Source organism: Asterias amurensis, chromosome 7 (assembly GCF_032118995.1).
Source record: "Asterias amurensis chromosome 7, ASM3211899v1".
In the NCBI taxonomy this organism is placed as follows: Eukaryota; Metazoa; Echinodermata; class Asteroidea; order Forcipulatida; family Asteriidae; genus Asterias; species Asterias amurensis.
Window position 1 is genome coordinate 24,506,858 of NC_092654.1, and position 16,294 is coordinate 24,523,151.

The following is a 16,294-nucleotide window of genomic DNA, read 5'->3' on the forward strand; positions in this document are numbered from 1 at the left end:
GTTTTTAACTTCTGCATCCTTAACAAAATAAAAAACGTTCCGTCTTCCGGTCGCTCTATCAACTTTACACGTTGCCTAGAAACCATCCATGGCCTTCGTCTGCGTTATAATTATTGCGCTGTCTTCAAAATTGTCACATTTTAATTTCTTTGTTATGTTTTTGTTTCTATGAAAATATCAATTCGATTTTCCTCACTGTAACACCCCATACGGGAATTCAAGCCGGCATTTACATCGAGTAAAGTATGGATACGATGAAAAACTATAAACAAATACGGCAATGATTCAAAATAAGTGAGAAGGATGTCTTGTTCACAAAACTGGCAAGTCTATGTAATACAGGGCCGATTTAGAATTGACAGCTGACTGTAGAACAAGTTGAAGTGTTAAATAAAAGTTACATATAAAGGAATATATGTGTAAGATAGCCTTGATTAAATATTGATAAAAAAGCGAAAACAATAGAAAACATAGAACAAAAGGACCGTTGCAGGGATGATCGTGAAGACGACCAGAGAATATACTGATCAAAACGTTGAGTCGTCAACCAATGCTCAAATGTTTGTTTGTTGTTGTTGTTGTTTGTGCTAAGCTCACTTGATTGTTTGTTTGTTGTTGTTGTTGTTGTTTGTGTGTTGTTGTTGTTGTTGTTGTTTGTTGTTGTGATAAACGTGTTTAGAGACTGCCATAACCAAAGTCATAAAACTTAAAGGCTTTGTATAAACACCGAAACAAATGGTATTTTATTCATATAAATCGTCTTGAAGCTTGACGACAATCTTCAGTTATTTATCTCCAGGGTAATCATTAAGGATTTTGTTTTGCTTTGAAAGGCCGAGAAAGGAGAGTACGCATAATTAGGTATGACCAAACTATTCCATCTTGTTTCGTTGTTCAGAGACTCTGTAGCATTTTGGGCATATTTATTTATTTATTTATTGAAATGCAATTTGTTGTAGCTTCCCGTTGCTTTTTCAATCGGTAATATTAAGTAATAATTTTCGACTATCTCTTGGCGTGGTAGATGTATGCCTATTCTATAATGCGAGCACTGGCCTGGTGACCAGTGTGTTTTCTTTATCTGGTTTTCCCAATTCTGTACATCTTAACATTTGTTATTCGTTTTTGATCATGTGTTATTCGTAACGGGCGCTATACAAATTGTTATAGTTAATTGGTTTACATTACTTACGGCTGTTTCTCAAACTTTTTTCAGAAAACCACAAAACACTATTTGAATTCGACAAACACTCTCGTTAGGATCCAATATTTTGAGAATGATTTCGAAGCAATGTGAATATGAAAAAGACCAAAACCTTAACCCCAATTTGAATCTTAGCATTGTTGCTAACGTTTTCTCAGATTACGGATTCCAAATACGGATTATTCTTCCTGCGTGGAAAGCCGCTTCGGATTCTCGGCGATATCTCAAAAAATGCTATTACATTTTGAAATGAAACCAATTGTTTATGTTATGGTATAATTATGTACACTAATATGGGGGTTAAAACAATCGACCGGTTTAAAAAAAAGACAAATGAATTAAGACGGTCAGTTGCTTAGCGAGGCATTCATTGGACTATCGTACCACTACGTGTCTTAACATTTTCGTTTCTTCATTTCTCCATCTGTCATAAACGGGTTATATGAATGTCTCGCCGAAAATGAGATCGATACGTAGCCATCCTCATTCCCTGAATTGGTGTTCTAACAAGTTCCACTGGTTGTTTTTCTCTTAAATCACAGTTTATCATAAAGTTCACGAATTTAGTTTTCTATCGTCTTTGTGGATACTTGAAATCCCTTTACCACTTGTAAAAAGCAAGACATAAACAAGTAATTCAAATCAAATAAGTTAAACATTAAGTTGGTTAACAGCTTTTGTCTATTCGAAAAGATTTGTAAAAGAAGATGGGTTTGATGTTTAAATTAAAAATAAATACCTAGTAGATAGGCCTAAAATTGGTTCTAACACAACTTCAGCAACTCACACAAATAAATGAAGCGTAAGTTTTTTTCAAGATGGTGAGTAATGCCAGTCTTCATCTAAATGAAGAAGAGGCAAAAAAACAAAAACAACATGAAACAACAAGAGCAAATAAATTGTATTTTACGTACCTCGATCTCCACTGGTCCACAGGCAGATGCGGCTTAGCGGCGCGGAGGCACGGTAGGAGAAAGAGTAAAATGAGCGCCAAAAGCTTGATGTGAATGCTGATTAGGCGCTCCATCTAGAATGAGCACCGTGTACAAAGTGGATACCTGACTAAGACTGGTGAGGCTGAGCGACACTTGAAGAAGAGCATACTGGGTAAAAATAAAAAGCCACCACTCTGCTCCCGTATTGCGTGTGCAGTAGTCCTCTGCCCTTCCTTCAATGTAATAGGAATTATTGTTAGACCGGTGGGTGGATGCTATGCGTAGATACTCGCTTATATTGAGCTTGGATGGTTTAATTCGCTTGGGGGTTATTTGATGGGGCGCTTGTCCTCACCCGTTGTCCCCGACGTGTCATGTTAGGAGTTGATACCGTTACGACGATCGTGACAAATTCGTCCTAATGGTATCGCCATTGGCTAGAACAAAAGTGACGTCACTGCCTCTTGTTACCGGAAGGCAGCTGAGCGGGAAGGTTTTGTTATGATATAGAATTATTCAATGCCCGGAGATTACCGACATCCCTGAAAGTGGGCGGGGTATCGGATACAATTAAAACTGCTTTACGCTTGAGAGGCATTTTAAGAGGTTCGTGTTCTGTATGGGTTTTGTTCGTATTGTTAGCTTTATCAGCAACTTTGAATGTTTTTATAACTTCATTTTAGTCAGAGAGTCACACTCCTTGCTTTGCCGTATTAAGCATTCCTTTGTTTATCACGAAGCTTGTTATAGTGGTGAATCCAAAGAACAAACATGTATACGGAAAAGAACACGTTTATACGGAGCGAAATGTATACAGTTAACAAAGAGGTTTGCGGTAACACCATGTGAAAATCACCTTTTGAGGAGTGTCGGTTCTGAAAGAAACTGTTGGATAAGGACTCAATGTTTCGATCAGTATGCTCTGATCATCTTCAGGAGAATGCTGGCCTCGTCGCTGGATGCTGCTCAAATAGAGATATTCGTTTGGCGTTATAACAAACCTTTCGCATGCACAGTTTTAAATCCTATATTTTTTGTTGTATATTGTTATTTTAGTCTATACAGTTACACGCACAGTGACAGTTACTCAAGTACTACACATATTATGTTACATCATCATCATCATCAGATGATATCCCATCGAACGAGTCAAGGTTTCAAACTGTGAGGTTATCACGTTCTTTGACGATTGATTCGTCTTCACTTTGTAACCTGCATGGGCAAGTCAAAGGAAAGATAAAGGCAAAAATCTAAACCCAAACCCGAAAGAACCAAAACTCGAAAGAACCAGAAACATTCGAAAGGCAAACACAATGAAAGCTTGTTATTTCAACACTGATATCTCTTAAATCCACTGTCAAAGGCAATGCACTAATGAGAATTAGTAATTAGGTGTTGGTAGTAAATGACTCTAATCTATTGTTAATGCAATAGCCTGACAATAAAATATTTGAGAAGAAATTAAGCCTTTTTTACGCTTCATGAATGATTTAGCTTTCATCAATATTATCCGAATTATTGACACCTATATGAGTGTGTGGCTTTCGAATGAGACTCTGCAAGGGTCAGGCCATTAACTATTTATGTTTGCATAGTTCGCAACAGCTTGTTCTGTTTTCTCAATTTTTTTGATGAGAAAACAATTCATCCCAGCAGGTGCTTCATAATAAAAGTAGTTCTGTTCAAATATCGTTCTCATTTTATCTATGTCTGATTTGCTGCAATTTTTGTCCATGTTTTAGTTTGACAGAGACTTGCTTTAATTGTTGTCAATTTGTTGTCCGCCATGATCTGCGTTGTTTTCGTTTATATATATTTATAGACATCCACGTAAACTAAAAGATTCGTTTAAAAAATCAAACTAGGAGCTTCGTCAGACTGTGACCATGTCCACTACCGAATTGCCTTTAACCCTTTCTTGGTGGACATAGAGGGCGTTGAATGCGTGGTTTTGACTAATTGTTTGTAAATGTTCTGAAGCTTGTAAGCCACACGTACTTTGGTGAACGACTTTTAAGCGTCTTCATTTTTCTATTTTAAAAATGTATGTTTTTAACTCTTCTAAACATTGCTAAAAATTTAAATAAACTCAGCCTCCTAAAGGCTTTTTAGCCTTTATTTTGGAAATAAACCAAGCCATTATAAATAAATAATTGGATAATAATAATTGATGAACCTACGTATCAATAATGCAACAACCTCTACGGCGACAATTGGCAATAATATATGACAACTGTCGCTCAAATACATCATTGATGAACAATCGAACGAAATTGAAATTGTTTACATGCATTCCGCCATTTGACTTGCGGTAATTCAGTATGTTGTTCATTTTGGTAACAAATGCACCAAATGATATACAGAGTAACTCTTTACAGTTTGTATTCAAACACAAGCATTTTTTCCAAACTGCTGTTCATAAAATGGAAACGAGAACAATTATTGTATCCTCATCCGGATTATAGCTGTGCACATATTGGATCTTTATTATTGTTTAAATATAATGTTTTTTATTTGTTATTTTGTTGTTAGTTGTTGTAGTTATGTTGTTAAAAATGTTTGTGTTTTACTCTTATTTTGTGATACGAACATATGCCACTAAGTTTGAATGGACCAGTTTCAGGGTACACTGTTATTTTGTTTGACAAATAATATATTTCAAATTTAAAAAAAAGTACAGCGGGTTTGTAGGCCCCCGCATCCCGTGATTCATCGTTACCATGCATGACTTTCCTTTTACCTCCAATTATCTCCTTAAAAAATAGTGCAACCACAGGAGTGTGTCTTGAGATTTGAAGATAACCGATCCCCCCACCCCAAAGAATGAGCAGACCGACATATTACTTGAAAAGCATGTAACAACTGTTATTGAGTGATTGTTAGCCACTGTGTACGAAAATAACCCAAATGTTCTAGTTCTGTAGAGAAAGAGAGAGTGTAAGGGGAAAAAAAGAACACAAATGTGATCCGGTCTGGTTAAAACAACACGAGTACAAAAACTGCGACATTTAGTTGTGTTTATTTACATAGTATACGAGCGTGGTACGGTTTCAACTTGAGTGCTTTTCTCTCATATAAACGAGACGCGACCTAAATGGTTCTCTGTAACAAGAAGGTTTGACTTGCTAAGGGTTCGACTCTTTATTCAAGCAACGTACAGCAGCGGATGAAATATTATGCCAGGTTGGGGTTAAGCGCACTTTTCAAGCAGAAGGAAAAACTTGAATAGTCACTTTACAATATTGTTGAACCTAAGGAAATACCTGGTTCTTTTCAGTTCTTATTACATAAAGTGCATTGGACTGCCACTTATTGGTTAACTAAGCGTTTTCATAACTATGTTTGATTTTATTTAAAAAAATACTCCCCACGACTTTTAAGAGAACCCGCTCGAGAAACATAATTTAAATTTTGAGTAGCAAGTGCACGGTCGTTTACCGGCTGATTTAATACAGCTTAGCCTGGCTAGCTGATATAAAAGAGGTTCAAAGAAAAAGGACAAACAAAAACTAGAATAAATCAAGAAAAACAAGGGGAAAAAATAACACTTATAAACAAGTCATAAGTAGAATGGTTATATTTAAATAAATAAACAAACAAACAAACAAACATACAAACACATTTTTAACTTTGGAGATCTTTGATCCGTATTGGATAAGAACATCTTTGTTATAGCTTTTATATCATCTTTGGTTTGGGAACCGAGTTTATTCACATCGTCTCTTCCAGATAGACGCAATCAACGTTAGAAATAAAATAACTGTGTTTGTACCAGGATATACCGTTTTTTTTTAAAACACTCAAAAAACGGTTTTGCATTTTGTCCGAGATTTTGAGCGAGTTCGAAAGAGATGATGGACTCGATTGCAACCAGGAAAAAACAACAACAAACACAAAATACTCCAAAACAATGGCGATTCTTGGGTGTCGTATAAGTCAATTCGATTCCGATCTTGAACATTATTTCAGACAATTTCAGACAATGATAAATCAGTGATGTCACATATTAAAACGCCATTGAAGTTTTCCAGAATAACATACGTCGCACGTTGTCTTGAACATAAATTATCATCTGAAAGACGGTTGGAAAAAGGGTTTGTGTTTGTACTCACAGTGTTTCAGTTTGCTTTACTCTGTTATTGTATCTGCGCCAATGTATTGATTGATCATCACTCACACTAACCACTTCATCTTGTCTCTTGCTGTAAAACAAAACAAGGAATGCAAACGTTTATATCTTATCGTGGGGGCATGGAGAAACGAAAAAACCAAATAAGAGAAGATTTAGTTTGTGTTCCTCAACAGTACATTGACTGAAACGCTATTTCAGAAAACCGTTTTTTTAAAGGTCGTTTTTGGACTATAATTTCTATCTATTTAGAACTGATGAGGCAAGTAATGGGTTTTCAATACCCATTCAGAACAAGCATTAGAAATGTATATTTGGTTTGCGGTAACACCATGTGCGTATCTACTGGCCAGGTAGAGTTGTTCTAAGAGAACTGTCTTGCTTTATTCTACTGCCGCGGAGTAGATAATCGGAGGTTCGAGAGACTTCTCAGTTCTGAAAAGAACTGTCCTGCTTTTTAAAAACTATTAATTACCAGGGCGGATGGTATAGAAAATAGACTGGACTACTACTTTAGCTTATAGGATCGTAATTAACTGTACTGCCGCGGAGTCAGTTCTGAATTGTAGGCAAGTACCTGGCAAGTAGATACACACATGGTGTTACCGCAAACCAAATATACATCGATACCTCACCATGCAATGCCTCAAATCCTATATAAGCATTAGAAAGTTGTTTTATTTGTGATTTATTTCTTCTTTACCCTGGGGAAACCTCTCAGTGAAACACTGTTTTTCAGAAGTGCCCAGCAACTACATACACATTAAAATTAAGGTTAATTAAAGTTGTATTAATACCAAAATATATTTATAAAAACGAATTGAATACGAGCAATATTAAAAATAGGTAAATTTATATAAAGAAAACAGCACACAATCTTTTTCAGAACAGTTTGGGATATATTTCCACTGTTGGGAATCAGTAATGTTAAGACATGCAGATATAAACAATAATGCAATAATGGTAAGGACAAATGGGGAGTAGGAATGAAAACAGAACTACTTGAAAAAGAAATACCAAGGTCACTTCGAAGTACAATATCATAAGCAGTGCATCCTATTGATGAGGAAGACAGGTTGTCAATAACTTAAGAGATGGAAGACGAAACACAAAGAACTAATGAGCAGAAGGATTACTTTTACGCGATTAAGGACATATCGACATAACGCAAAAACAACTCAATCTTAGAAAAGTTCAAGAAAGTGGAATGGAGATGGGCAGGAAACCAAGAAGACATGACAGCAGATGAACCAAGAGACTATTGGAAACAGAAGAATTGGAAGACAGAAAAGAAGATGGAGAGATGAAATCCAGATGGACAGGAGATGGGCAAGAGATGGACAGGACACAAAGAAAACATGACAACAGGTGGATGAAGAGACTATCACTGACAGAAGAATATGACAGAGAGATGGAAAGAAGATGGGGAGATGAAATCCAGAAATTTTATGAAGAGAACTTCATCCGACAATGGACTAATACTGCCGAATGAGAGATGATGAAAAAATCTTGTTGCAGATTGCAAAGGGGCTGTCAAGGATATACAAAAGTACAAAGCTAGTCATCAAACAAGATAATGTACATATTAAACCCTTGTCAACAATCATTGCAACCCAATGAAAACAAAAGCTTGTATACAGCTTCCAATCAATAATATGATTTATTAATTGGTTTGCTTCGTATATTTATTACTTTATATTTTTCATTTCATTTTCATTAATTATTTCCTTGATCTGTCCTTGACTGTCTTTGACTTGAAATAAATGTACTTAATTTATTGTTATTATTCTCCTTTTTTACCAATATATAAATAAATATTGGTTGATTGATTGAATTTTGCGAACTAAGTTGTGCCGATTTAGTTTTTAAAGTGACTTGTCTTATTGGAACGAATTGCTGATTCGGTGCACTAGAATGACTAATAACCGCCAATCCAATGGTACTTTTCATGTCAGAACTTGAGGTGCCCTAAATGCAATTGTCTTAATGTTCAATTTAATCAAGTGCTTAGACCTAATTTGTTTTAACCTAAAATCATATCTCGTGAATCTGGTAATAGCAAAATATTCGGGTGGTAAATTAATCTTAGAAACAGAACACGATAACAGAGAAACCTCCTGAGCATCTCCTGACTGGTTCTTTCATAATCTGCTAATCTTAAGAAATCACTTGTAAGTGTGTTTTTTCTCCCGATGGGTACAACACAATTAGGTCTGAGGTTGAATTCCACAGTTCCCGTGGCAAAGCAGTGAGTGTTTCTGGCGACTTATAACCCAAGAGTTTGTCATATTTGTTACTTCTCGTGTCTGCCTTACACCATGGAGGAAGGAAATGCGTACACCATTTATCATCTTTATCATTACTCCAATCCATGTATTAGGTCACGATTTCAGTTCAAAGTTTGACAATTTCACACGTCCTAAAATGTCACATCTTCCAAACAACCCAAGTTGCTATCTTCTTAAAATCTGAACAATCACCCTCTTTTCAGGAGTTCAATCATAACTATAAAGGAGTAATCAAGTGGATACCAAACCATTTTTCGTTTTAAGGTTGGATGATTTTGTGTTTTGTTTTTAATTTGGTTCACGACAAGTGAATAATTATAAATCCCATTTTAAATGAAAGACAATGTGAATGTCAAGGTCGAAGTTCTACACAATTTCTCTCTTGATTTTCTTTCCGAACGTTTTTTTTTGCTTACAAAATGTAATTGAAACGGAATGTCATGACACGGAATCATTATAATGACGGGCCAATATTTGATAAGAGTCGTGCTATTAAAGCAAAACGAAACTCTTGAGATGTATAGTGGCTATTCAAGGGTGCCCCTGGTAATGTCATGACCACACGAACACAATTGTTGCCAAGAAGAGACAAAACTTCCATAAAAGAATAATCACGTGCGTAGATCCCACATCTTCTATAATTTGTGCTTCGAGTTTCGCGCCCAAAGCGCACCGAGTTACTTGAATTATAACGAATGGTTTTGGGTTGAACTCATGCAAGCTGTCAATGACATTTTAATAGTGTAACGGTTCTGCCGAAAACCCATTATAATTATCGCAAGGGGGTAAACTGATTCAGAAACATACTTACATATCTGAAATGACATATTCAAGTTAAATATAATCATCTTTAAACTCGGATAAACGGTAAGGGCTTGATCAACAAAATGATAACGATCTAGTCAAAAGAAGTATGGCGAAGAGGTTGATCACATCTAAACAAGTTACCCCGGTAGTCACAGTAACTTGTCATTCCTATACGCCCTCTTATTCACAAACAAATTGAAATAGTTTTGTTTGCGAAGGCTTCCATGTTCGTGGGGGTTTGTATTCTAAATAAAGCCGGCTCTGCTGGAGGTGGTGATTCATTAAAACATATTGAAAAACATTCAAAAAATTGTTTACTCCGCTAAATTGACTTTACCCCCCCCCCAATTACATCTAGCAGATTCATTTTTAATAAGCTGAGCGAAACATGTCGCGTATAAGATATTTTGAAGGCTTTCAATCATCATTATTGATTCACTATTTTATTTCAGGTAACTGAAACCTTTCTCTTTGGTTACTGAGTCTGCGGTACCTTTGCTCTACTCTAGCACGTACTGAAGCCCAGAGGGACAGTAACAGGAAAATACCAGATTTTATAAACTCTGTTCGAAGACACGTGGGATTTTACAGTTCGGAATTGCCTTTGATGAATTCGGTCAATTAGGCAATGCATAGCACAGAGGTCTAAGTTTTCAGGCGAAAGAGTCTTTTCAAAATGAGATTCGCAAGGTCTAAGCGTGTATTGGATCAGAACCATGCGCTGGGTTCTTGTGAAAGAATCACACTATATAGTCTATCTGTAGTGAAGGTCCATTTTATCTATTTTTAGGATGCAGGAACTTTCGTCAATGCAATTGTAAATCAATCAGTTGAATTAAATTCCGAACGGTATAAGGCAACATAATTAATTTAAACAAGTCCAACCTGTTTTGCATTGTGGTAATTTTTCCTTTTTCTCTGTTTGTCAATAGCTCGGAACGCGCTGTATACGGGGCAAGGCTAGTGTTTCTGATATAAGATTAGACTCTATTTTCCATCGATTAAAACTCCCAAATCATACCATAGCGTATGGTGTTCATTGTTAACTATACCAGCATCTGACACACTTATCTTCGATTCTGTTACCTAAAACACACAAATGTCTATCAAGTCAACAGCTCCAACATAGATATTAGGTCCCGACCAAATATTGTAGCCAGTCCGTATGGCTTATTCTCAGACGCTCATATCCGGGCTATTCTTGTACGTCTTTGCTTCTACGATGTCTTGTGACACAAACAAATTTACCCACGTTGCAAGCAATGGTTCATTGTCACTATGCAATTATTAATAAACAATAGATTTGTGTCAAAGGTTCTACGAAAACAATTCTTGAAACCAATTTACCGAAAGTGTCTAATTTGACCCCTGTTCTGACGACACAGAAACGAACCCGACAGAAATCATTGTACTTTCAAAGGGTGTGAGTGACTTGTCCGCCATTTTGATCTGCTGTAGGCTCATTTTGATACTTTAATCCATTGCAGACTTCCTCTTTATCCGACAAAGGCCATGTTTAATGGCCTCCATACATGGCCTCTATGCATGGACTATCCTTTGCAACCGAACCATACGGCGACCTTCCAAATATATAATTCGCTGCGTCACATAGCCCCAATGATAAAGTCCGTCTCTTTAAGGAAAGGCCTGCGGCTGAAAACCGTCCAAGTCAGGCGGCCTTAAAAGTCTTGAAAGTCTCCCAACGTCTTGAGCCCGAGTCGTGTAAGATGCTTGATATCCATCCATCCTTGAGAATCATTACATTGGCTGTTTAATTCATTTGATTACGCCCACAACTTCCGCGCTGGTGACGAAATATCACAGGAGTTAAGCGTGGGATATTCAATTTATATAGATTGCCACGTGGAGTAATCTTAACGCACACATCCATATTTGTAACACCACAGTGGTTACTTGTTTTGGACTATGCATTTTTACTTGAGATTGGCATCCTTGGGCACTTTACCGTTACCCGTAACTCCACTGGAAACACTTTAAATGTGGCGTTAGTTTAACAACCAAAAAGTTGACGCGCAACATTGCTTTGTAAAGACGCGCTATACGGAGATGTAATCCAATGTAGAGAAAATTGCATAAACACTGTCACACCTTGCGGAATAAACCCCTACAACACACAACCTGTGAAATATTGACTCTAACTTTGAGGTTTGCTTAAACCATGGAGGAAGAAAATGCTTAAACAGTGGGTGTGAGGTATCACTTTAAGTCTGTATAACTGGTCAGCACTAGCAAGTGACACCCAGGTCTTGCTAGACTTAAGTCACACCCCATTATAATTCCTTCCTTCAACTGCACGTGAGAAACCTATGTACATCCGTCCTTGTAGGTTAAACTGTAGTGAGCGACGCTATATTCAGACAATAAGGCGAGGCAGCTTGCCTCGTTTTCGATAGAACCTCAACCTGTTGTCACGGCCCCGTTTCACGGCTTCAATTCGGCTTAACATGTTATTCTGCGCTTAAACAGGCACAGTAAGCACATTACATTTGCGGTAAGCATGCAGAGACATGACATTGGACCCCGATTTGAAATGAATATAAACTCACTGCATTAATAATAGCCAATCATTGCTGAGAAAACCAAGTACGATAACACATTTTGCAGACGTTGGTTTGATACTGACTCTCAACTATTATCTCTACAACTGAAGACGTAGTAGCAGCTCTTTGTTGCTTGTTGCAAGTTTGCCGTGACGAATTACAAAAGAGGAATAGTCTAATGTTATAGGCTTATCTGCTCAGTTCTTCAACATCTCCTGGCTGTTAAAACACAAACATTAAAGCAATCGCACAACATCGGTAAACAGTATTGTCCAAAGGCCCACACTTCGTGTATCACATCTTATACCTGTGAATATTTAGGCTCAATCGGTCATCGGAGTCGGGTGAAAATAACGGGAAAACCAACCCTTGTTTCCGCACATTTCGCCGTGTCATGACATGTGTTTAAAATAAATCCGTTATTCTCGATATCGAGAATTAATAATTGTTTTAATGTTTTTTCTCAAAAGTAAAGCATTTCATGGAATTCAAGGGAAGTCTTTCACCATTAACTTCTGTAAATCCTGTAAGTTATTCGTAAATCTGTGAACTTTTTATTTTTTTCTATTCTGAAATTGTCCAATGGCTTTAAAGGATTTGGGTACTTTTTGTAACACAAAGTACACAGATTTACATTAAACTTACACCGTTTGGATGATGTAGAACGCCTTAAAATATTAGTTGCTGAAGTGCTGTAGTTTTTAGTTATTTCCCTGACATTGTTTTACTCATTTCTAAAAAACTACAGCACCTCAGCAAGTAATATTTTCAGGGAAGCTTTCTATCCATCTTTATCCACCTACAAAAAGGACCCTTTAATAATGCACGGGATAACTGTTTACATCATGACATTGTTTTTGTTATATTATATGACCTCAAACAGCTTCTGTAAAACCTACCCCGCGGGTCTTCATGAATGTAACGAGGAGAAATTTGTTTTACCCAACTCTGATTAGTTTGCACCGACTAATCAATCACCAATCACGAAAATGAAACCATGATTTGAAATTAAAATGGGGTTATTATATTCTCTCAGTCCTCACTGGACGTCCAGCATTAGGGGTAACCCAGTAGATGATTGTACCTCTTCTGACTCCTTCACAATGTCCCGCATAAACATCAAGATTTCCACAAAGAGACGGACATAATGAGATTCCTGATTTAAAGTCACCTGGAAGTGGTGTTTTGTCAAAAGAAAGCTTTTGTCACTAAAATATGTGTTTGATGATTGGAATGAATAAACAATTAACTAAGGTTTAGCAAAATTAGTTTCCATGCTATGTTATCATTTGTAGGTTTAACTCATGCTGAGCTTGCCGTTCATTCGTGATGCGTAAGGACGAAGTGTCAGTGTCCCTATGCCTTCACTAACCTTCCCATCTCATCCGTCACACCGTAGTGGCTACGTTACCAAGTCAACACACTAATAACAAAAGAAATACATAATTACAATTGTTGTTTCCCGATACTGTAGTTTAATTCCAGTAGAGCTCGAAGGGCGAATGGGCGGGTATAGTGTCATACGATGAGAGACAACTTAGTGTAGGTTTCAAATTTACTGTGGTATCATAAACATAAAGTGTGACCTTGTGCGTTCCGGTAGTCGCATGCCAGGCAAGATAGTGTTTAAAAAAAAATATATTTTGATGAATAAATTAGACAAAAGTTGATGGTGCGACCATCTTGATTTTCTTCCCTTTCTAATAAATGTAACCTTAAGTCTGTGTTTTTTAATTTACCCTTGACTACCAATACTTTTATGGGACACAGGGAACACGACCAAAATGGTGGCAGAAAAATAAAATGTATATTGGTTCATCAGGGGGTTTTGTCGTGGATTGTATACGCATTGATGTAGTGTGTTCGTAGAAACGAAAAGATCACAAGAGATGTGTTCAACATTGCAAAGATATCGAAATTGTCAACCATTATCCACGCATTTCCTTTAACGCATTATTGCATACGTCCCTCCAATGCAATTGATTTGACTAGCGACATGGCAGTATAAAGTGCACTATGCCATTATTTCAAAACAAAATGAGCAATTGTGGATCATCACACTAAGAAGACGAACTAGCGCAGCCACAGCAACAGGTTGAAGCAATGTCTAATAACAACGTGTTAGGGGCAATTAGGCTTGGTATTGACGTGTAAGCACCCATGTAACCATGTAGATTATACATAAAGTGGGGTGGGGGTGAAATTCAGAAGCATCATCAACAATTCAACAAGGGTTTAGAACAATGACTTGGATTCAAATTGTAAATAAAATTGTATAATGGTTGCCCGGCAGGGTCGTATGACTGCTCCATAATTGCTGAAAATGCATGCTTGGAAACCTTGGGAAGTGGCCGTATTGAGTACTGAGGCACCGTAATAGGTTAATCGATAGCTGGGGCGGAAAAGCCAGCCATTTTGTGCACTTTGAGCCAAGTCGACTACACCTGAAAGCTGGCGAGCCAGTGGCGTAACACGCCAAGTAGCATCGTGTTAATAGGTTGTTTAATGGTTCACCGGAAGCACCCATAGTGACGTAGTGATCTCTCTTCAAGCCATACTGGGGTTAATACAAGGTGATCAGTCAGTTGGGTTGGTCTGTCTGTTTGTGTTTCTTATCAGACACTATTTCGTTTCGTCAATTGAGATTGATCTAACTCGGTCTTTTACGTCAGAATTTATAATTCATTTGGAGTTCTGGACCCCCCCAATGATCAGTTAAGAGGTGAGACGTGTGAATTGCCCTACATGTAGCACATGTGATGGTGACATATTGGTTTTGGGGCTACGTTTAGGTACAATGTTTGTGGGCTGCCTTGATGCACATGGTTTGGGCTACATTTAGTTTAAAGCTGTTGTTTGTTAAGGGCTATTCGATACGATGTACAGTGTTTTGGCATTAAAACATTTAGATTTTATCTTCATACAATGTTGTGTATTCCTATAGCGATTATTCCTCTTGTGTGGATATATCATCACCCCGGATTTGCAGCAATATCTCAAAAACACGACCACCTTTTGAAATAAAATTTTAAAAGGTTAACAGTTTTGTTTATACCTATATTTATATAGGAATACACAATTGAACGGGTGGAAACACTTAATGTACACATTGCCTTTAGGTACATGTTATACACCTAAGAAGAAATTGTGGCCAGTCCGCCGTGGAAACCAGCCAAATAAGTAAAAGAAATAAAATGGAAAAGATTTCCTGAAAGGTTTAATTTCATTGTATTTCAATGCCTGAATGGAAGCATTATACAATGAGTTATGTTTCAAAGTACATTCAGAATCAATACCTAACGTTTTCCAAGGAAATGCCCAGGGAATACTCCCGAGTGTCAAACCAATTAGATGGGGTAGCCATAACGTGGTAAGCCCGGCAGTCGTAAGGCTGTGTATTATGGTTTTACGATAATTCATCCCTCCTCAGGCTAAAGCTAGTCACAAGTTTTTCCGGACAAAATGTTTCAGGCTCTCCGTATTTTTTTTGGAGCTTTTTCGATGAAATCTAATCCAAATATCGCATTGGATTTTTAATTCCAATGTATTGTCTTAAACTATTTGCGGAGATGAGCGACATGAAACAGTCGAGACTACCCGATCAATCTAACTTGTGTCTGTGACAATCTGAAATGACATAACACGCTTTCTGATTAGATAGATTTAGCAGTGACGCAGAGATGTGACCAATCGCACTCGCTGATATAATTCGTGTGAAGTTCAACGACCGATTGAGTTAATTATTCAGGCAATGCTAGATCCAAAGCTTTGTTTGGACTGGTTTTATACCGTAATAGGGATAGAGAGAAAGAGACAACCCCGCCGAATGTTAAACGATAGGAATACATATACATACACATCGGTGGAGATTGGAAGAATGTTTTAATCTGGAATTTCACAGATGGTGTTAATTGTGGTGATGTCTGCCCCCCTCTCCTACAATAAAAAAAAACCCATGGTGTTTGATCAAATCATTGCATTCTCATTACTTCTTTTATTTGCAGTACGGTATGAAACAATAAATCTAATAATTTCCGTTTCTAAGGTTGTTGCCTATACTATCTTTGAAAAACGATTACTTCAGTAATTTTCCACTGTTTTTATTTTAAAGTACAGTATTCTTTTACACACCAGTCTGAAGTAAAAAAAAAAAAAACAGAAGAAGAAACGTTTAATTTTGTTTTATATTTAGAAGGAAACATATTGAGAAAGTCAAACCCGCTGAAGACCAACTCTGTAGGCCCTACAAGTCAATCTCCTTTTGTACTCTTACTTCGTCCATGGAGGTCCGTGCTTCCTCCATGGTACGCCCTACCAGTCAATCTCCCTTCAATATTATAAGGGACTTACAAGCAAGAGGCTGTTGACAA

General features: G+C 37.2%; 1 protein-coding gene across 2 annotated transcripts in view; it reads right to left on the reverse strand.

Moving 5' to 3' along the window:
- Nucleotides 1–16,294, reverse strand: part of LOC139939689 (insulin-like peptide 7) — a 133,719-nt gene that overhangs the window by 28,142 nt on the left and 89,283 nt on the right. Inside the window, exon 3 of one of the 2 annotated variants that reach the window (XM_071935760.1) lies at nt 6,252–6,341. In XM_071935760.1, coding sequence (XP_071791861.1) covers nt 6,252–6,341 — 90 coding nt within the window. Of the gene's footprint in view, nt 1–2,118; nt 2,389–6,251; nt 6,342–16,294 lie in introns of those variants that run through there. The other variant, XM_071935759.1, reaches the window with a different exon arrangement.